We start from the raw sequence: 22533 nt of genomic DNA on the forward strand, positions 1-22533 counted from the left end.
AGCATGTAAATTAAACAAATATTTTCGGAGATATTACAAATTTAAAATTTGCGTTTAAAAATGTGTAATGTAATAAAAATTGTATGAATTTAGATATTCCAAAGATAGCAGGAAATCTTCATAGTAAGTATAGGGGAAGAGGAATTGTTTTACTCCAAATTTAATGCGTGCAGGCCAAGGGCAGTAATGAATGAACCAAAAATACTGGATCGATTTTAATCATGTTTTCATTGAGTGACATAGGCATATATATTTTATGCCCGTGCAAAGTCGGAGCGGGCCGCTATGTTTTTATATACAACGTTCATATTTTTTCTGTAGTGTATTTAATTTAGTATCAGCATTGTACCCGTGCGAAGCCGGGGCGGGTCGTTAGTAAGTTATAAAATAGAAAGGGTTTTAGTAGATAAAAACTGTTGCATCTATTCCAAACTAGTTCGACATATTTCATAGCCACAGCGTTGTTGTTTACGAGACTTGTGATTAGGAAGCAATTTTTAGGTTAATTTTATATTTACAACAGGTGTTGTTGAGGTGAAATAGTTATTTATTATTTAATTAGAGAAAATTAGCGACAAACAATACCAAAATTATTTTATAAACGGTATGCATTATTCGTAAACATCGCCGCCAAGAGCTAAAAGGGTAGGTAGTTTCGGCCAGAATAACAGCACCAATCAGGGGACGCTAACAATATATGTTTTATGTCATCGATATGACGGGTATTCCTGGTTGCTTGATTTGGACGTAATTCCTTTTATAGGAATTTATTTATTTTTAGCGCATATTACACAAACATGTTAGGCCTAAACATTCTTCCTTGACCTTAATTTCACCTAGTCGATTAATATATAGATAAAGATATTATTATTATTTTTTATAGAAATATCTTGCTGCATTCCTTTATTATAAAAGCATTTTTTAATCATAAATGATTAAATTCAGTTATTATACGTATGTATTGGTTGATAAACAACCATGCGAACTAAACAAATTACAAAATACGCACTCGTATTTTGTTGTGATAATATTACGTCGATCTTAATTATAATAGATTAATTCTACAGAGGTTCTATACTGCATAGTTATTTCCTGTATAATATAGACTATATAAGACCTGTATTCATAGACGGTGGGGATAGTTTGTGCGATAGTCAGGCGACGATGTTGTTGTATGTAGTCTTGGTGTTAGTCGCCTTCTTGTTTTACGTAAAATTTAAACAATCTTATTGGAAACGCCGAGGTCTACATCAACTGGAACCAGAATTTTTCTTCGGTAACGCTAAGAAGGAACTGCTTGGTAAACGATCAGTATTCCTTCTCTTCCGAGATATTTACGAGAAAGCCAAAGTTCTGAAGCAGGATCACCTCGGAATATACTTCTTCCTGGAGCCAATTTACATCCCAACGAACTTGACCATCATCAAACAGATATTGATAAAGGACTTCCAACATTTCTGGGGCCATGGCGGCTTCTCGCATCCCAATGATCGTCTGTCGATGAATCTGTTCAGCTTGGAGGGTGATCCTTGGCGACATCTACGCACCAAACTGACTCCAACATTTACGTCCGGTAAAATGAAGATGATGTTTGATACTTTGGTGTCTAAAACCGACGGTTTGGAGAAACTAATCGATGGTTACATCACCCGCAAAGAACCGGTTGATATAAAGGAAGCTGCAGCTCGGTTTACCACGGATATCATAGCCAGTTGCGCGTTCGGTATTGAGACTGATGCCATGGAGAACGACCGGAATGATTTCCGAACATATGGAAGAAAAGTGTTCAAACCAACAACGTTTAATTTGTTTCTTAGTAACACTGTACCAGCATCAATTTTAGGTCCATTGGGTTTCAAAATAGTTCCTCGAGATGTAGACGCATTCTTTTCCGAAACTGTATTGGATACCATACAGTACCGAGAGAAATATAACATAATACGTAAAGATTTCATGCACCTACTGTTACAGCTAAAGAATGGCGATAACAACAAGTCTGCAGACACTCAAAGTTTAACTGATGATGAATTAATTGCCCAGTGTTTTATTTTCTTCCTTGCTGGCTTTGAGACATCCTCAACTACCATCACGTTCGCTTTACTGGAACTGAGTTCGAACCAGGAAATTCAGGATAAGTTGAGGAAGGAAATCAACGAGGTTTTAGATCGACATGATGGAAAAATAACGTACGACGCCATGATGGAAATGAAATACCTGGACATGGTCGTAAATGGTACGCTCACTTATTATATTAGTTTATTTAACTTATTTTAATTTGAAATACCAACAAAGTAGAACACTTACTATTTTGTTGCTATTTCTTCCATAATTTTTGTTTTTAATCTCTTATTAGCTTAATTTCTTTGGGATAATTGATTCCTTTGGTTTCTTTCGCTTGTTTGTTAGTATTGGGTTGTATTTTTCTTGTATTTTTGTTATGTCATCACTTAGAAATAGAATCGGCGATGAATGATCTGAGTTTAAGTCAAAAGTATCTTCGAATTCTACATTGTTTGAAGATCTTCATTCATTTCAAACGTTTCAAATTCATATTCATTCGCGTTCAAACATCTCTCGGACATTTTATTCATGCAATGTTAAGAAAAAGTACAAAACGTATTGATTAAATTGTTTAAAATATTGAATATTCTCTAAAACCCAATCACGTGAATATAATTGGTTGTTAAGATACCTTTTATTTATTATTATTTTCTACTAATTATGTTTTAATACATATTTAAAAATACCGAGAAAAGCAAATACGGAATATAATATATAATTTGAAATCATTAACTAGTAATTTTCATAGAGTGATTGAAAAACAAACAAGTTATCTAAATTAATGGTAAAATTGTACTCTCGAAATTTGTTTTGATATATTACATGTATACGCCTTGAAAATAAAAAGAGATAGAAAATGGTTTGATCCCATGTTGTTTAATTGCTTTTGTCGTTGTTTTTACTTGTTCAACCGAGGCTAAAATAACGAAGAAAGATGCTGGTGAAAGCTCGAAAAGATGTTAGTGTCACTAACATAGTGCAAAGAAATTTTTAAGAAAGATGTGTATTAAAAATCCATCAAAAGTGAGCTCGCGCGCCACCCACTTTGCACAGAGCTGTCTCATACCGAAATATTCGTGAATGATATGATGTACACGTTCAGTTGACATCTTTAGTGTGTCTGCTATTCCATTCAGTTTCAATTTATGGTTATTCAAATTCATTTTGTGGATTTTTGAAATATTTTCGTCGGTAACAACAACTGAGTTCACTGTCTTCGGTGCTCATTTCACCATGTCTAAACTTAGTATACCAATCCTTGATGGTTGATTTTCCTTTTGCAGTGTCCGGAAACTCGGACTCACAATAACAAGGTTGCTTCACTCAAACTGCTATAATTCACAAACAAATGATACGACAGCTGTCAAATTTAGAGACGCATCTTTTAAAACTTAGGGCTAACTAAAAAACATATGGATTTAATACTAGTAGCGCCATCTATGTGTCAGTCCGGGGACTTTTCAATTGACCTTTTACAAACAGAAAACGATCCAAAACAATTTATTAATAAATATTTGTGTAGAACTTTTATTCTTCTAACGTGTGATCAAATATCTTTTATAATTCGTATAATTTATGCTATTAAAGAATCGCTAAGGAAGTATCCGCCAGTGGCTATCCTTCCTCGAGTGTGTAGCAAGAACTATGAAGTACCTGGGACTAAGGTAACAATCGAAAAAGGCACAAAAGTTCAAGTACCTGTCTGGGGCATACATATGGACCCTGAGTATTATCCCGAACCGGAGAAGTTTAATCCCGAACACTTCACCCCAGAGAACAAAGCCAACCGACCAGAGATGGCGTTCCTTCCTTTTGGCGAAGGTCCACGAATGTGTATAGGTAAGTTATATTTAATGATTTAATTTTCGAACATTTAATTAATTACATTATGTGATTGTTTTTCATTATTTAATTAATATTTTGTTACTAGTCGTTTCCGTCTAACCTACAATGTGTCTTTATGATAACCCATCGGCCCTAACTCAGTCTCTGGTGAAATAATGTTTATACATGTCACTGCTGAATTATTTAATATATGCACCTCACTACACAAGATCAGATGGTTTGATTCTTTTGAGTCTGTGTCCTGTTCTGGTGGTATCCAGTAGTTGCAATATTTCAATATTCGTATGAGAATGGAGTCTTTCCTCATGCCCCCTTGCAATTTTCTTGATTTCTTGACTGACTGTGGGTATCTGAAGGTCTCCATGTAGGTAATCAGTCCTATAGTATTTGGGTGCGCCCACAATACCTCTCAAGACTTTATTCTTGACTCTTTGTTCTCTACTCTTTACAGAACATCCCCATAATTGAACTCTGTTTGTCCATATAGGTTTCAGTATTTGATTATATTATAATAATTTATTATATACTGATAATTGTGATTTTCTTCCATTTAGCCGGTACATTGTACTATATTTCAATTCCAGTCCTTTTCTTTTCTCCTTTATATGTTCCTTCCCGCGAAGTTTTGCATCAAGATTCATTCCAAAATATTTATCGTTGTTGTTATATGGAATGATAGTATTAGTTAATGACATTGGTGCTTGTCTGTTTATAGGTGAACTGTACATGTACAGATATACTTTCATTAATTCTTATTTTCCAAGCTTGTGTCCAATTATTTATATTGTCACTTGCCTATTGTAATCTCACAGCTATAACCGCAGTATCATCAATAAATGGAGCCATCGTAATATTCTCCATTTGTGGTATATTACAAGTGTAGAGTAGATAAAGCATTGGTCCCACTATACTTCCTTGTGGTAAACCTGCTTTAACTTCTTTTATTGTAGAGTAAGCTTCTTCTTGTTTGACTCTAAACATTCTGGTTATAATGTACGATTTTAATAGTTCGGTGTATTTTTGGTAACATTTTCTGTAGTTTATGAACAAGCCCTTCATGCCAAATCTTATCGAAGACTTGTGCTACATCTAAGAATATAGCTGAGCATACTTTTTTACTTTCGTAGGCTTTTTCAATAACATCTGTTATTCTGTGGACCTGGTCAATTGTTGAATGCTTGTCAATAAACCCAAACTGGTGTGTTGATATTAGGTTTTTTTCTCTCTATGATCGGTTTTATTCTTTTCAACGGAGGGTTTTCAAAAACCTTAGATAATTCTGGCAACAGTGATATAGGTTCGTAGGTTTTTATTTCGTTTGGTGACTTCCCAGGTTTTGGAATCACTATAATTTTCGCCATCTTCCAAAAGCCTGGAACACGTTTTAATATAAATGCTTTGATAAAAATTATTATTTTCTTCTTCGCATAATAGTTTATTTTATTTTAGATTATTGCTTCAAAATCTATTCATTGATATTGTTAAAATTGTTATAGGTCTCCGTTTTGGAGTGATGCAAACCAAAATAGGACTGATCAGTTTATTGAAGAATTTCAAATTCACGGTGAACAGCAAGACCCATACACCCATCCAAATAGAGAAAGTTAGTTTTGTGTTATCTGTTGAAGGTGACGTTTGGTTGAACGCCTCAAGAGTATAAGTTTTAAGGATATTTTTGATTAATAATACGTTATTTTGTAATCTATTTTGAAAAAAATAATCCTAAGTAAATCAGATTTTTAATTTTTTATATTTGTTGTTAATTTTCATAGATTGTTTCATAGTAGATAGTAGATAAAAGTTGTATTAGGTCAAGTCATAATATTTAGAAATATATACTCGTTATCAACTATATGTGATTTGTATTATATTTATTTAAACAAATACTCTATGTTTGTTTTAAATTAAATTCGTTGATAGTGTATGTGTTATGTAATGTATATTTTATTTAATTTTTGTTGTATTAAATGTATTTAAAATTTATTTATACCTGACAATTTTTAATCCTTCCTATCTTTATTTTATGGACCAAACTGTAATAATTTTGTCACCAGAAAAATATATTGAATAAAATATCGACTTTTTTTTGTTATATCTCAAAGTCTCCTTTTTACCAACGAGTGTTTATCTGGATTGGATCTACAGTTTAACGTGGGCTCCGAACCAGCTACAGGTCCTCGCCATTAAACCTGTCGACTGGCAAGTTACAAACTTAGTAATTATCCCAGAAGACAACCGGTCTTACCCAGCCTGGCTACTGGCGTGACTGGGATCATTTTCCTTGTCGAATTTTTCCTAGGACAATCACAAATGTTAAACAATCACAAACATAAATTTACGACCATGTATCAGCAGGACTCGAACCCGTGACTATCGCAACAGCAGGTGGACCGTCCTGTCGCCTTTCAACTGCGCCAACCAAGCAACCGGCAATATCGATTTTTGTTTTGGGTTATTTCCAAATAGTAAGTTTCCTAAAGGCCTTCAAAATAAGGGTTTGTTTTAGTGTTAGCCTCATCATTCGATACAAATCTCTTACCACCCGCCATTTCTTCAGAATTGGGAGCAGAAAATGGTCACGGGGGCTAAATCTGGCGAATGTGGTGGATGGGGCAGCAGTTCGTACATAGACTGTTCGGGTCCAACTGTGCAATGTCTTAATGAAAAAACACTTTTTTCTATACCAAATGAAATAGTTTTTTCTTCAAATCAGATAAAAATTACTACGAGGACAATTCAAATAATCACTGAGCAAATACGTTGCACTCGAATTATATTAAACACTATTCTAAACCTATTTATTAACAGTGTTAATTCTATCCTAGGTCTTTGTTTTGGAGTAATCGCAGCCAAAATGGATCAACTTACTGAAGAATAATGTAAAATGAAGGTTGGTTTTGTTTTATCGGTGTGTGTGTGACGCAACAAGAGTATAATTTTTAATGATATGATTTTACTGTATATATCGTTATTTTATACCATCACAATTTTTTTGTAAAACTATTTTTAAGTGTATCAAACTTTTTCCATTTATATTAGTGGTTGATAATGTATTATTTATATTCAATACAATAAGAGTTGTTGCAACAGGTCAGGTCGTTATATTTAAGAACATATAACGTCGTATGTTATCAATTTTATGTACCTAATATATATTTAAACATCTTTCTTAGATAATATAAGGGATATAAATAGACTTTCATGTTTGTTTTGATTAATGTTTTTAATGTATAAATATATATAGTTATAACTTATCCGCAAAAGTAGAAAAAAAACAGATGGTTTGGCTTGAAGTTTTATCTGTTCGTCAATCAATTATTCGGGGTTTATTACGCTTGATCATTTTCAAACATACCCAAACTTTCTCATACCCAAATATTCGTGAATGATATGATGTACACGTTCAGTTGATATCTTTAGAGTGTCTGCTATTTCATTCAATTTCAATTTACGGTCATTCAAAATCATTTTGTGGATTTTTTAAATATTTTCGTCGGTAACAACCTCTTTTTGGCGTCCACTGCATTCACCGTCTTCGGTGCTCATTTCACCACGTCTAAACTTAGCATACCAATCTTTGATGGTTGATTTCCTGGGGGGTACTGTTCGGAAACTCGGCATTAAGCCAAATTTTTGCTTCAACTGTATTTTGTCGCTTCAAAAAGCAATATTTTATCAACACGCGAAATTCCTTTTTATCCTTTTCTTTCACAATAACAAAAGTTGCTTCACTCAAAATGCTATAATTCACAAACTAACGATTCGACAGCTGTCAAATTTATACACGCATCTTTTGAGGGTTAGGGCTAACTAAAAAACATACGGATTTAATTCTAGTAGCGCCATCTATGTATCAGGCCGGGGACTTGTTAATTGACCTGTTATAATGATTTATGAGGTTCATAAAGAGCTTGAATGAAACTATATTAGTATTTATTCTGACTGATAATTTAAAATCCAATATATTTACAATAATTTAGCATTTTGCCTAAATCTACTAACGCCCTGGAAGTTTTTCATATTATTTTCGTGTTTAGCATATCAAAAATACATCGGAATCAGTGAAAAATGTTTCCAAACAACATTTTTTGTTACAGGCTTGTGTAATCGACGAAGGTGGGTCAATGGAACGTTAGTCAACCGTCTATACTATAATTTAACACGTCATCTACTCAGTTTAAAAACGTGATCTCATCCTTGACAAAATATAATGTATAAACTGTAGAATTAAACGAATTTTTTTTTTCAGGGCCATTACAAAGGTTAAGTTATAAAAAGCGTGCGCAATTTTTTGGTTAAAGAAATCATCAAATAATCAAACAAATAACGAAATCATACACATGGAGTTAGTTTATTTTGATAATACTAAGATAATATATTAATAGATATTTTGCGCTGTATACTTGTTTCCTGCATAGGCTTGTTTGTATGGAGTACTAGTAGCGGTTGTGTGTGTGATATTCAGTGATAATGTTGTTATATGTAGTGTTGGCGTTGGTCGCCTTCATACTCTACGTTAAATATAAACAATCTTACTGGAAACGCCGGGGTTTATATCAATTCGAGCCTGATTTTTTTGTTGGTAATGGTAAGAACGAGATATTGGGGAGGCGATCGATTTTCCTTCTCTTCCGCGATATTTACGAGAAGGCCAGAGCTCTGAAACAGGATCATGTTGGAATATATTTCTTCCTGGAGCCACTGTACATTCCCACAAACCTGAACATCATCAAGCAGATTATGATTAAGGATTTCCCGTATTTCCAGGGACACGGAGGATTCGCTCACCCCAATGATCGTCTGTCGATGAATCTTTTCAACCTGGAGGGTGAACTTTGGCGAAATCTTCGAACCAAACTGACCCCCACGTTCACGTCCGGTAAAATGAAGATGATGTTTGAGACTTTGGTATCGAAAACCGACGGTTTGGAGAAACTTATCGATGGTTACATCACCCGCAAGGAACCGGTTGATATAAAAGAAGCCGCGGCTCGGTTTACCACCGATATTATCGCCAGTTGCGCGTTTGGTATAGAGAGCGATGCCTTACACAACGACAAGAACGATTTCCGGGAATTCGGAAAGAAAGTGTTCAAACCGAACCCGCTAGTTTTGTTCCTCGCCAGTACTGTACCGGCATACATCCTAGGACCGTTGGGTTTTAGGTTTATCGCTCAGGATGTGGAGGAGTTCTTTATAGAAACCGTGATGAATACCATCCAATATCGAGAGAAAAATAAAATAGTACGTAAGGATTTCATGCATCTACTGTTGCAGTTGAGGAACACCGAAGGCAACAAGGCAACAGACGCTCAGACTTTGACCGACGATGAATTAATAGCGCAATGTTTCGTTTTCTTCCTGGCCGGGTTCGAGACATCCTCAACCACCATCACGTTCACTCTATTGGAACTGGGTTTGAATCAAGATATTCAGGATAAGTTGAGGGCGGAAATCAACGATGTCCTGGATCAACATGATGGTCGTATCACGTATGAAGCCATGATGGAAATGAAATACTTGGATATGGTTATAAATGGTACGTTATTTAACTTTTTTTAATCATTATTCATATTCTCTGATATGAAAAAAAATGTAGCAACAGTCGAGATTGAAAATTATAATACAGATTTCAAAAAAGAATGATTCTTTTTAAAGCTCATATATTAGAAATTATTAAAGACTTAACAAAATCTCGTTTTGATTTATTTCAAAATAATAAATGGGTTATTTCACCTAAACATAAATTGAAATCATCATTTCTGCAAGAGAGATATAGAAAAACTGTATTAATACCTTCCTCCTAAAGAAACGATCAAAACTATGTACGTGGTCGTTATCTGGCCTGTGCAGATTTTAGTTGTAATAAAATTATTTGGGAGTATCCCCTATACTTTCGTTCGCCAGTTTCGTTAATGCCCAGTGTCCTATTATCAAAATAAGGGCTAATTTTGAGGGAAAGATCAATTTTATTCACGAGACGAACTTTTTTGATGAATAAACGTTAACAAGCATAACTGTTTGCCAATCGATTGTCTTATCTCTAAGTTGTATGATTATATGATATAGCAGAATTGGTTCGGTTTAGATCGATTACTAAAAAAAGTCAAAAATGATTTGTTATGATGACTTAGTATATTTAATTGTACATTAAAGCGTTTTGTTTAATGACATTTTGTTTTTCTGAAGTTTGTTTTGTTCTGTTTGACAGATGACGTTGTTGAAACTAAATAATATTGCGAATATAAAGTCATGCTTAGTCATATTGTATTGCTATATTATTATTATCTGATATTTGAAAAAGTGTTTGTTTTATATTTTTGATTACCAAAAATAAAATGATAATCTATTATTTACAATGATTTAATATATATTTAACTATATGTCACTATTATCTATCTATTACCCTTACCTAGTGACATTCTATTTTTCTGAACACTAATGTTTGTATAGTGTGTCCAATAGCAAAGTTTAAATTTTTAATAAAAGTATCTGTAGGCAAGTAATGTCAGTTTAGGGCAAGAATATTTATCTAGAGAATAACGTAGATCTGTAATAACTAAATAATACTTTCGTGTACATTCATTTTCTTTGGCTGAAATAGTAGAGGCAGGTTTCAGCGTTGGTTTATTGCAGAAAGAACCTTTACACAGCAAATTCTTTATCCACTTTTTTAGCTAATCAACATTGGAGGCATTTTGTAGTTGGTGTACAACAGGTTTGTTTGTCTGTGTGTTAAGAATGATAAGATTCTCTAATAATAAATACCATAAAATAAATTCATATTCACAATTATAGGAATATAGTTAATTAACACTAATAAGCTGTTTGTTTTTATTCTAGTTTATTACGGTTTTAAAAATACGAAGTGGTTCTACGATAGACACTTTGGGTTTTACTTATATCTTCACTGAACTGGGATTAAACGATTTTACTTTCTTTTGTCGTTTAAATAAACCATCATTATCTAGGAGCTGGAGAATATCAACATTGACATGCTGATGGAACCTGTGTTCATGTCTTTGGGCACAGCCCTTGATAACATTATCGACAGTTTCTATCTGCAGGTCCTTATGAAGATTGTCATTACGAATGTACTATGGGGCATCAACAATAATTTGCACTATCTTGTTTTGTAGTCTTTGTATGATATTTCTATGGTTTTGGTTGGTACAACCCCAGAATTGAACACGATAAGTTCATACTGGTCTCAAGATTTGTTGGCGTAGCAAAAGATTATAAAGTCTTAAATGTACAGCAGATAAAATACTGGTCCTAATATGTTTCCTTGTGGTACACTTGCTAGTATTTTGAATATTTTCACTCTGAACTATCGGCTGATGCCAAACTTTATCGGAAGATTGAGAAACATCTAAAAATATTGTAGAATGCATTTTATTATTTTTTAGTGAACATTTTTTAGAAAAAAAACTTCAAAAGCCGCATATATATTATCTACTAATACTAATGCAATGAAACCATACTATAACTCAATTGAAAGATAACAGACTTTAGAACATTTTAGATGTAAATATAGCGTCATTCCGTCATTCAGTTAAAAGTTATTGTCAACTCCTTCTACTATTTTATATTAGATAGGGATAGCATATTATATTCTGTATGATAATGGAACTAATTATTAGCTTAAAGTAATTGATTTATTACGCTATAGCTAATTAAATTAAAACATACCAAGAAAAAAGTATGTTAATAAAGTCAAAGTTAGTTTACATATTTTTATTGACCATTTACAGCTCGATTAACTATAGTATTAGTAAGAGTAATGTTTTCTTAATTTTAATTTGTTACATTCTTTTTTCCTTTTATTAATCTCGTGACATTTTTAGGATAAAAACTAATTATTTTATAATTTGTTGTCATTTAAGAAACGCTAAGGAAGCATCCACCAGCAGCAAGCATATCTCGTGTTTGCAGCAAAAAGTATGAGGTTCCTGGGACTGGAGTAACGATTGAAAAGGGCACAAAAGTTCAAATTCCCGTCTGGGGCATACATATGGATCCCGAATATTATCCCGAACCGGACAAGTTCAATCCCGAAAATTTCAGTGTGGAAAATAAAGCCAAACGACCAGAGATGGCGTTCATTCCTTTCGGGGAAGGTCCACGCATGTGTATAGGTAAGTTATGTTGTTAAATCATTTATGTATAAATAATCCGTAATAGTTTTGATATAGTACATACACTTAAATATCATTTCAATGGTTATATTTGAGACCATATTTTCTGATCCTTTTTTGACAATTTTTTTTTATTATTTAATTATTACATTACATTGTTACTAGTCGTTTCCGACCAACCTACAATTTGTCTTTATGATAACTTATATTCAGGTATATAACTAGATGGACCCAACGGCCTTATCTCAGTCTCTGGTGAAATAATGATTCAGATGCTTTGATTCTTTTGAGTCTGTGTCCTGCTCTGGTGATTTCCAAAAGTTGCAATACTTCAATATTCTCATGAGAATGAAATCTTTCCCCATGCCCCCTTGCAATTCTCTTGATTTCTTGACTGACTGTGTGTATCTGAAGGTCTCGATGTAGGTGGTCAGTCCTATAGTATTTGGGTGCGTCCACAATAAATCCCAGAACTTTGTTCTGAAAAATTTGTATTTTATTTATGTTACTCTTTGCAGAACATCCCTATAATTGAACTACGTATGTTTATATAGGTTTCAATATTTGCTTATATAATAGCAATTTATTATGTATTGACAATTGTGATTTTCTTCCAATTTTCCAATACATTTTCTTATATTTAAATTCCAGTTCTTATCTTTTCTCCTTTATAAGTCCCTTACAGTGAAGTTTTGTATTAAGATTCATTCCGAGATATTTAGCGTTGTTGCTATATGGAATTATAGTATCATTTAATGTTATTGGTCTTTATACGGTCTGCTTGTAGGTGAGCAGCACAGATTTACTTTCGTTAATTTTTATTTTTCAAGCTTGTGTCCAATTATTTATATTGTCATAAATAATTGCTGCCTATTGTAATTTTCGTGTGGCTTCTTCGCCATTGACTCCGACAGTTATAATCGCAGTATCATCAGCAAATGTAGCCATCGTAATATTCTCCATTTGTGGTATATCACAAGTGTAGAGTAGAGTCCAGTAGCATTGGCCCCAGTACACTTGCTTGTGCATTTGACAATGATGACATAAAAGAAAAGTGTTATATATGTGTGTGTTATTTGTGTTCCCCATCAGAAGTGAGCTTGACAGTATGACATTAGCTAAATACATTTTTACATTGTTGACTGTATGTTCGTATTCTAATAGACATTCTTTTAGTGGAATTATCAATCCTACAACATAATTTTTACATCAGATAGTAATTATTCTATTTCTATCAATGTCTTATTAAAAACCAGATCGTTGTTTGAAATACTGTAGCGCAATGAAGTTTTCCTTAAACTAAATTCTTTGGGCAAATATATTGCAGTTCCTAAATTCTATTGGTCAACGAACTAAAGCCGAAAAAATGTAAAATTATAGTACTCTTTTACAAGTTTCTTATATTGTAATAGATTTTGTTTAATTTTGGTTGAAACTTTATTATTACAAACTATATTAATTTATATTATTAATTATTTCGTAGGTCTTCGTTTTGGAGTGATGCAAACTAAAATAGGACTGATCAGCTTGCTGAAGAACTTCAAATTTACGGTGAATGAGAAAACACGCACACCTATTCAGATGGAGAAAGTTAGCTTTGTTCTGTCTGTAGAAGGGGATGTCTGGTTGAACGCTTCAAAAGTATAACATAATTCATATATTTCGGTATTTTCTTTATTATTACTGTGGGTATTAACTGTTAGTTGTTAACATTGCTAACTGCGACGTTGTTTTTATATTTACCAGTGTATAAAATAAATAATAATTGTAATGAATTAGATCCAGATACATTGGAACACATGATTTTGATAATGTTTAAGACACTAATATAATTTCCCAACAAATATAATATTCAAAGGAAACTTCATGTTTGTTTTAATCCTTAGATTACCAAACCTATATATCATTAATCTATATAATTAATTATTTTTGGCGAAGCTAAAAGAAGGAATTATTTTAAAACATCTATTATTGATCTCAATATAACAATTGAGAAACGAACTGAATTTACAAATTTGAAAACCTTTTTCTTGGCATAAGTTGACGTAAATAAAACAAAGAAATTCTGTTTATTATATCTCGAATTAATGAAAGTAAATCTGTACATGTGCAGTTCACCTATAAACAGACAGGTCAAGCAGCAGTAACATTAAATAATACCATATAATATCATTCCATATAGCAACAACGCTAAATATCTCAGAATGTATATTGATGCAAAACTTCGCTGGAAGGAACATATAAAGAAGGAAAGAAAATAACTGATATTGAAATATAAGAAAATGTACTGGATAATTTGAAGAAAATCACAATTATCAGTACACAATAAATTGCTATTATATAAACAAATGCTGAAACCTATATGGACATACAGAGTTCAATTATGGGGATGTTCTGCAAAGAGTAACATAAACAAAATAGGCATTTTTCAGAACAAAGTCCTGAGAGGTGTTGTGGGTGCACCCAAATACTATAGGACTGATTATCTACATCGAGACCTTCAGATACCCACAGTCAGTCAAGAAATCAAGAGAATTTCAATGCATGATGAAAGACTCCATTCTCATGAGAATATTGAAATATTGCAGCTTTTGGATACCACCAGAACAGGATATAGACTCAAAAGAATCAAACTATCTGATCTTGTGTAGTGTTGTGTAGTGAGGTGCAGCAGTGACATGTATAAACATTATTTCACCAGAGACTGAGATAGGGCCGATGGGTCCTACTAGTTATATACCTAGATTTAAGTTATCATAAAGACATATTGTACGTTAGACGGAAACGATTAGTAACAATGTATTAATTAAGTAACAAAAAAAATATATCTATAGTCTTTGATAAAATTTGGCATAAAGGATTTCAGGTTAAATTAAAGAAACTTCTCCCTAATCTTCACTTTTAGTGACTAGAATCTTCGAATAAACTTGTCGTTTTAAAGAAAATTAAACAAAATATGTAGCCTATAAGTATTTTACCAAACTGTGCTATAGTTTCGTCGCGCCGATCTAACGGCAAAACTATTGTTATACGTTCCGCCTAAAGAACCATTAAATAAACATTAACCATGTCTTTGTGACTTTATAATCAGTTATGGAATGTAAAAGTTAAAAATGTATTTTTGTCATGTATTGACATGAAATTATATATAGTGTGCTAAAGTTTTGTCGCGAAGTGTATACAGACCTTAGACTAAGATTTAGAACAATATATTTTAGACAATAAATATTTTATTGAAGTTATTTTCTATATAATATATATGTAGTGGTTATCTTAAGAAATGCTTGTTATCCGCTGGGCATATTGTTGAACCATCAGCTAAAAATGGAGTCAAATTTTACTATTAACAAATTAATGAAATGAAAGTTAAAAAAATATGAAGCGGTTGGAAAAATCCACCCAATAATTTTTAACAGAAACTAACCGGCAAGTGTACAACTTATTTATCGGTAAATATTAATACATATGCATTCAAATAACCAGGCAATAGTAGACTTATCTTAAAGAGCTGTAAATAAAGTCGCAGTTGATTTGTTTTGCAACATTAAATCACATACATAATATACATGTAAATATTAATATTAACTATAATGTAAATAGCAAGGTTCGTATTAATTTATCCCTAAACCTCCATCAAATAATGATTTATGTATGAAGGTCTACAATAGTTACACATATAGTTACACACATAATAAGTTACACACTAGTCATGCTAGAAAAAGCATATTTAACATGTAGTATATTATAAGCGTATTTAATAAGTAGAAGGAATAAGTCAAAATATATTACTGAACAAAAATAATATTCAATCGGTTTGTTTCATCGCCTTCAAAGGAATGTCTTCTTCAAAAGATTTATTAAATTTCATTCTTAGGATGCTTTTCAAGACCTTGTTTAATTTCTTTAATTGATTTAAAATAATGTGATCAAAGAGGTTTATTTTGATGGTGATTAGAATGGAGAAAAATATATTTACAACTGAAATAATGTTCCCTGTTGACAATTTGGTCGGCTAGAAGGAACACATTGACTGTTTTTGGTGTCAAATGATAGGAGATGCATTTGAGGAGTAGATATCTTTTAAAATCAATTGATTGTTTTATGCAAACAGCTACCTTTAGCATTAAGCTGTAAATAAATAGCATACAAAGGCCTTATCTTCAGTTATATTCGTTTAGTAAAATATAATCGTTCTTTTTTAAAAACTGACATGAGGTTCAATATACTGCTACATATTCCGTGGTCGATATGATTTTTCCTCAATCAATACTAAAATCTTCCTCAAACATTCTGTATGGCTACGAGACTTCAATACCTTTACAGTATGATATCTGTAAGCTTGCGGTTTTTCAAATGCGATGTTTAAGGCAAATTCGTCATGCTTTTTCCCGAAATGATATTAGAAATGTTAAAAATTGATTAAACATTAAGTTATTCATTTCTAATCACGATGTGACAATCAGTATAATTGAAGACATGTCTGTTGAACGACTGTGGGCCTGTCAAAGTTGGCTATCCAATGTTTGTTTTTTCAATCTCAAAGTATTTAGAGGGTGGCCTTATTTTTCACCACAAAATTCATCTTTAATGATGGTCTACATTTTTGGAAGACCTGAGACTACTTAGACAAACACATAAAGACAGCAGACAAAGACAGGGAGGTTAGCGATGAGTGCTATTTTCTTCCCAGTAGCCACGTCAGTAAGTAGTTGGTTTTGGGGAACACAGAATCATCAATTAATTCATGAAACATTATTGCCTCCACTAAGAACAACTCTATGGTGTGGTATTCATGCTGGAAACATTATTGGTCCCTATTTTTTTGAAAATTACGAAGGTGTTGCCGTTGCTGTTACTGCTGAAGGGTACCAAGACATGATTAGAAATTTTCTTGTGCCTGAAATGGAAGAGCAAGGACTAGAGGACATGTGGTTTCAACAAGATGACTAATTTCGCGAAGTGGCGATTTATCATGCTCAGCCAGATATACGATCCGAAAGTTGCATAGTTAGTCGTGGTCACCATTTAGCCGATATATTTTTTCAACCATAACGAAAAAAAAATTGTAAGGACCAAATAAACTTTTTATGAAAACCAAACTCACTTATCTTTTTCTTGAGCAAAGCTATAGGCAATCAAAATGGTAGCGGGACTTTTTCCCCACGTTGTATGTGTGTATTTCAGGTGTAATATTGTTTTGTCCGTCCCCTGTATATATAATGAACCCTACCATACCATAAAACAGAAAAAATGAACGGAGAGATAATAAGACCTACTTAACACCAGGTTAAATAGAAGGTAGTTAGGATAATAGTTAGGACACGAGTACTATGCACTTTTAATAGGCATCTACATTATACTCTTAATTATATAATGAAAGCCTGACGATTTAAACGCATAGTCCGATGTCGATTTACCTCCATAAGAGAAACAATAGAATCGAAAAGTTATATAATACATTTTTAACAATATTTTAAATCAAATTCCCATTATTATTTTGTTTCATATAAAAACAATAAATCCACCATCTTTAAAACGATCCGTCCTCGTTTATAATAGCATGCGTTCGATAGTTTTTATCGTTGGTATGTATTAATAACACTTGTGGCGATTTCTCTCATAAAGATAGAGCGCATGTATGATTTACCATGAGAAATAATAGCTTAAACCGATTGTCTGGCTTATTTAAACAGCGAATATCTGTTTCTTGAAGTAAAAATTACAGTATAATCGAGAGAAAATGTTGTTTTACGCGGTTGTTGTATTAGTTGCCTTCTTGTGGTTTGCTAGGCGTCGACAAAGTTACTGGAAACGAAGAAATCTGTATCAGATCGAACCGCAATTTATATTGGGGAATGCCAGGAGAGAGCTGATGGGTAAGCGCTCGTTGCTGGTAATGTTTCGGGACATTTACGAGCAGGCCAGGGCTTTAAAACAGAAGCATGTCGGGATATACTTCTTCTTGGAACCTGTTTACGTACCGACGGATCCAACCATCGTCAAACACATTATGGTGAAGGATTTCTCACACTTCATAGGACACGGTGGGTTCGCTCATCCTAGTGACCGTCTGTCCATGCACCTGTTTAGTATGGAGGGTGAACCCTGGAAACTTCTTCGAACGAAACTCACTCCCACGTTTACCAGCGTTAAGATGAAGATGATGTTTGAGACGTTGTCGGCTAAGACGGAGGGTCTGGAGACTTTGGTCGACAACTACATCGTTCGAGGGGAACCCATTGACGTCAAAGACATAACATCAAGATTCACGACCGATATCATCGCCAGCTGTGCTTTTGGTATCGAGAATGATGCCATGGGCGAGGATAAAAATCTCTTCCGCCACTACGGACGAAGAGCAGTCAAACTCAATACCTTACGACTATTCCTAACAAACACTGTACCATCTTCAGTACTGGGACAACTAGGCTTCAAAAGTAACGACCATGACATCGACCAATTCTTCTCCAATACCATTATGGATACCATAAAATATCGGGAAAGGTTCAACGTATTCAGAAAGGATTTCATGGACCTGTTACTTCAAATGAAACGCGGTGAAGGGAAATCAAATACCGAACGTTTGACCGAGGATGAAATTATCGGACAATGTTTTATATTCTTCTTGGCTGGTTTTGAGACATCGTCGACCACCATGACCTTTGCTTTATTGGAGCTTAGTTTACATGAGGATATTCAGGACAGGTTGAGGACGGAGATTCTGGAGGTCCACGAACAACATGGGGGAGTGCTGACGTATGAGGCCCTGATGGAGATGAAGTACTTAGATATGGTGATAAATGGTAAGTTTGTATTCAACTAAAATAAATTCAAAATCGATACTTGATAAATTAGCACGGTAAATGTAGGAAAGATGTGTAATATATTAAAAAAATTTACAAATTTTAAAAGAAACGCTAATAACAGTTCATTTGAAAAGTCCCCGACCTTTTTTTTTCATTTAACATAATTCCGTTCAAGTGTGACACACTGATTATAGCAACCCTCTAACTTCTCGATAGCATTTCTTCCCATCGAGCATTCTTTTGAGATCTAGGAACAGGAAATAGTCGCTGGGGGCGAGATCTGGAGAATACGGTGGATGAAGGAGCAATTCCAAACCCAATTCATGGATTTTTACCATCGTTTTCACTGACATGTGACACGGTGTATTGTCTTGGTGAATCAGCATTTACTTTTTTTTTAAATGCGGCCATTTTTTGGTGATTTCGTTCTTCAAACGGCCCAATAATACTATGTAATAGTCGCTAATGATAGTACTTCCTTTTTCAAGGTTGTCAATGAAAATTTTTCCATGCGCATCTCAAAATATAGATGCCATAACCTTGCCAGACGACTGTTGCGTTTTACCAGGTTGTGGAGCTGGTTCATCATGTGCAGTCCACTCGGATGACTGTCGATTGGAGTTCGGAGTAAAATGATGGATCAATATTTCATCCATTATCACATATCGATGCAAAAACTCGGGTTTATTACGCTTGATCATTTTCAAACATTGCTTTGAATCACCAAGTCGTCGTTGTTTTTGGTCTCATACCCAAATATTCGTGAATGATGTGATGTACACATGTCCTTTATTTTCATTCATTGTTTGTCATTGCAATATTAAATAAAACAACTGCGTAATTTTTAGTAAAAAGAGAAAAATAACATATTTTTACCAAAACAATTGAACCGACTTCAAAAAATCAATAAGGAACAGTAAGGAAAAATTAAAAAACAATCAAACTTAGATTTTAGACACAAAAAAAAAACAATTTAAAACAATATATGTACATAATAATCGTTGTAATAACTAAATAAAAATAAACAAAAACCGTATTAAAACCCTCGATAGGTTATATCGACTACACGTATTTTATATTCTACTATATACACACAATTTAGCTTAACACCTATCTAAACCTATTTATCTATTTACAATATCATTTTTACTACTACCAATTGATCATTTTGAAGTCGGTGCATAATAATAATATAATTTTGTGACATATACAAATAAAAATAGTGAATAAAAATCTTGTATTAAACAAAACACACATATTTTGGGTTTGCTTTAGAAACGTTACGAAAATATCCACCAATAGCAAGTATCCCTCGCGTTTGTAGCAAGAATTACAAAGTACCGGGAACCGACGTAACCATCGAAAAAGGCACTAAGGTTCAAATACCCGTCTGGGGCATACACATGGACCCGGAATACTACCCGAATCCGGAGATATTCGATCCAGAAAATTTCAATAAGGAAAACAAAGCCACAAGACCGGATATGACCTTCTTACCATTTGGAGAGGGGCCCAGAATGTGTATAGGTAAGCATTTAATTAATTCGCATAGTAAGCAACTGTTTTGATGATTTTATCACCACGTAGGTCTTCGTTTTGGTATGATGCAGACGAAAATTGGCCTAGTCAGTTTACTGAAAAAGTTCAAGTTCACCGTAAATGACAAGACCCAAGTACCAATCCAAATCGAGAAAGTCAGTTTTGTATTGTCTGTGGAGGGCGATGTCTGGCTCAACGCTTCCAGATTGTAGATTAATACTTATTTTTAAATTAATTTATTTCAAATAATAATTTTTTATATCATATACATTATATGTACATTATAATAATAATAATAAACAGAAAAAATGTTCTAATTTTAATTTTCAATAATTTTAAATATGTATCGGTTTGAAGAGTAGTGATTCCAATTAAGCAAATATTTCACATAAATCGTGAACAAAAAAACATTGGGTTAATACCGAGGGCCGTGGTTTGGAGTTAAGCAGTATGGCCAATCCAGATAAACGCTGGTTGGTAAAGAGTCTAAAGGAGGCTTTAAATATCTAAAAATATATATGTACACAGTGATATTTTTTTGTAACCTGGACATTTTTTTACGAGTTTTTGCACCTAATTAGTCATTACTAAGTTACAATAATAATTTGGGTTTCTTTAAATATTTCGAATATTTTTAAACAAGACTGACACAACAATTTCAAGGTGTTCTGCAATTTTTGCAAAAAAAACTTACCTATTTTTTTATAAATTAAGTCTATCTTACGTTCTTTTCTTTTCGCAAATTTGGTAATCACTTTGTCATTAAAATTATCTATTTGCACCTTATTAGTCATTAGTAAGTTACAATAATAATTTGGGTTTCTTTAAATATTTCGAATATTTTTAAACAAAACTGACACAACAATTTCAAGGTGTTCTGCAATTTTTGCAAAAAAAACTTACCTATTTTTTATAAATTAAGTGTATCTTACGTTCTTTTCTGTTCGCAAATTTCGTGATCACTTTGTCATTAAAATTATCTATTTGCACCTTATTAGTCATTAGTAAGTTACAATAATAATTTGGGTTTCTTTAAATATTTCGAATATTTTTAAACAAGACTGACACAACAATTTCAAGGTGTTCTGCAATTTTTGCAAAAAAAAACTTACCTATTTTTTTATAAATTAAGTCTATCTTACGTTCTTTTCTTTTCGCAAATTTCGTGATCACTTTGTCATTAAAATTATCTATTTGCACCTTATTAGTCATTAGTAAGTTACAATAATAATTTGGGTTTCTTTAAATATTTCCAATATTTTTAAACAAAACTGACACAACAATTTCAAGGTGTTCTGCAATATTTGCAAAAAAAAACTTACCTATTTTTTTATAAATTAAGTCTATCTTACGTTCTTTTCTTTTCGCAAATTTCGTGATCACTTTGTCATTAAAATTATCTATTTGCACCTTATTAGTCATTAGTAAGTTACAATAATAATTTGGGTTTCTTTAAATATTTCGAATATTTTTAAACAAAACTGACACAACAATTTCAAGGTGTTCTGCAATTTTTGCAAAAAAAACTTACCTATTTTTTATAAATTAAGTGTATCTTACGTTCTTTTCTGTTCGCAAATTTCGTGATCACTTTGTCATTAAAATTATCTATTTGCACCTTATTAGTCATTAGTAAGTTACAATAATAATTTGGGTTTCTTTAAATATTTCCAATATTTTTAAACAAAACTGACACAACAATTTCAAGGTGTTCTGCAATATTTGCAAAAAAAAACTTACCTATTTTTTTATAAATTAAGTCTATCTTACGTTCTTTTCTTTTCGCAAATTTCGTGATCACTTTGTCATTAAAATTATCTATTTGCACCTTATTAGTCATTAGTAAGTTACAATAATAATTTGGGTTTCTTTAAATATTTCCAATATTTTTAAACAAAACTGACACAACAATTTCAAGGTGTTCTGCAATATTTGCAAAAAAAACTTACCTATTATTTTATAAATTAAGTCTATCTTACGTTCTTTTCTTTTCGCAAATTTGGTAATCACTTTGTCATTAAAATTATCTATTTGCACCTTATTAGTCATTAGTAAGTTACAATAATAATTTGGGTTTCTTTAAATATTTCCAATATTTTTAAACAAAACTGACACAACAATTTCAAGGTGTTCTGCAATTTTTG

The 22533-nt window shown here is 32.7% G+C and overlaps 2 protein-coding genes across 2 annotated transcripts; both read left to right on the plus strand.

Moving 5' to 3' along the window:
- The first annotated feature begins 1123 nt into the window (after positions 1-1123).
- LOC143202959 (putative cytochrome P450 6a23) lies at positions 1124-5889 on the plus strand. The gene is made up of 3 exons (XM_076414987.1): positions 1124-2233; positions 3649-3900; positions 5403-5889. Exons 1-3 carry the CDS (start codon positions 1165-1167, stop codon positions 5564-5566), a joined length of 1485 nt encoding a protein of 494 aa, XP_076271102.1. The 5' UTR covers positions 1124-1164; the 3' UTR covers positions 5567-5889.
- A 2312-nt stretch (positions 5890-8201) lies between these two features.
- LOC143203178 (uncharacterized) lies at positions 8202-20616 on the plus strand. The gene is made up of 6 exons (XM_076415313.1): positions 8202-9445; positions 11793-12044; positions 13528-13688; positions 17764-18847; positions 20126-20377; positions 20438-20616. Exons 1-6 carry the CDS (start codon positions 8377-8379, stop codon positions 20599-20601), a joined length of 2982 nt encoding a protein of 993 aa, XP_076271428.1. The 5' UTR covers positions 8202-8376; the 3' UTR covers positions 20602-20616.
- Positions 20617-22533: the final 1917 nt, after the last annotated feature.

The sequence above is a fragment of the Rhynchophorus ferrugineus genome, unplaced genomic scaffold (assembly GCF_030347505.1).
Source record: "Rhynchophorus ferrugineus isolate W39M unplaced genomic scaffold, kcgeb_rfMv2 rfM9, whole genome shotgun sequence".
Lineage (NCBI taxonomy): Eukaryota > Metazoa > Arthropoda > Insecta > Coleoptera > Curculionidae > Rhynchophorus > Rhynchophorus ferrugineus.

Excerpts from the sequence above, each read along its gene's own strand:
- LOC143202959 (XM_076414987.1), top strand. The coding sequence starts at position 1,165 with ATGTTGTTGTATGTAGTCTTGGTGTTAGTCGCCTTCTTGTTTTACGTA. Across the intron at positions 2,234-3,648 it reads CCTGGACATGGTCGTAAATG|AATCGCTAAGGAAGTATCCG; the intron begins GTACGCTCACTT and ends ATGCTATTAAAG. Across the intron at positions 3,901-5,402 it reads AGGTCCACGAATGTGTATAG|GTCTCCGTTTTGGAGTGATG; the intron begins GTAAGTTATATT and ends AAATTGTTATAG.
- LOC143203178 (XM_076415313.1), top strand. The coding sequence starts at position 8,377 with ATGTTGTTATATGTAGTGTTGGCGTTGGTCGCCTTCATACTCTACGTT. Across the intron at positions 12,045-13,527 it reads AGGTCCACGCATGTGTATAG|GTCTTCGTTTTGGAGTGATG; the intron begins GTAAGTTATGTT and ends ATTATTTCGTAG. Across the intron at positions 13,689-17,763 it reads GGTTGAACGCTTCAAAAGTA|TTACAGTATAATCGAGAGAA; the intron begins TAACATAATTCA and ends TTGAAGTAAAAA.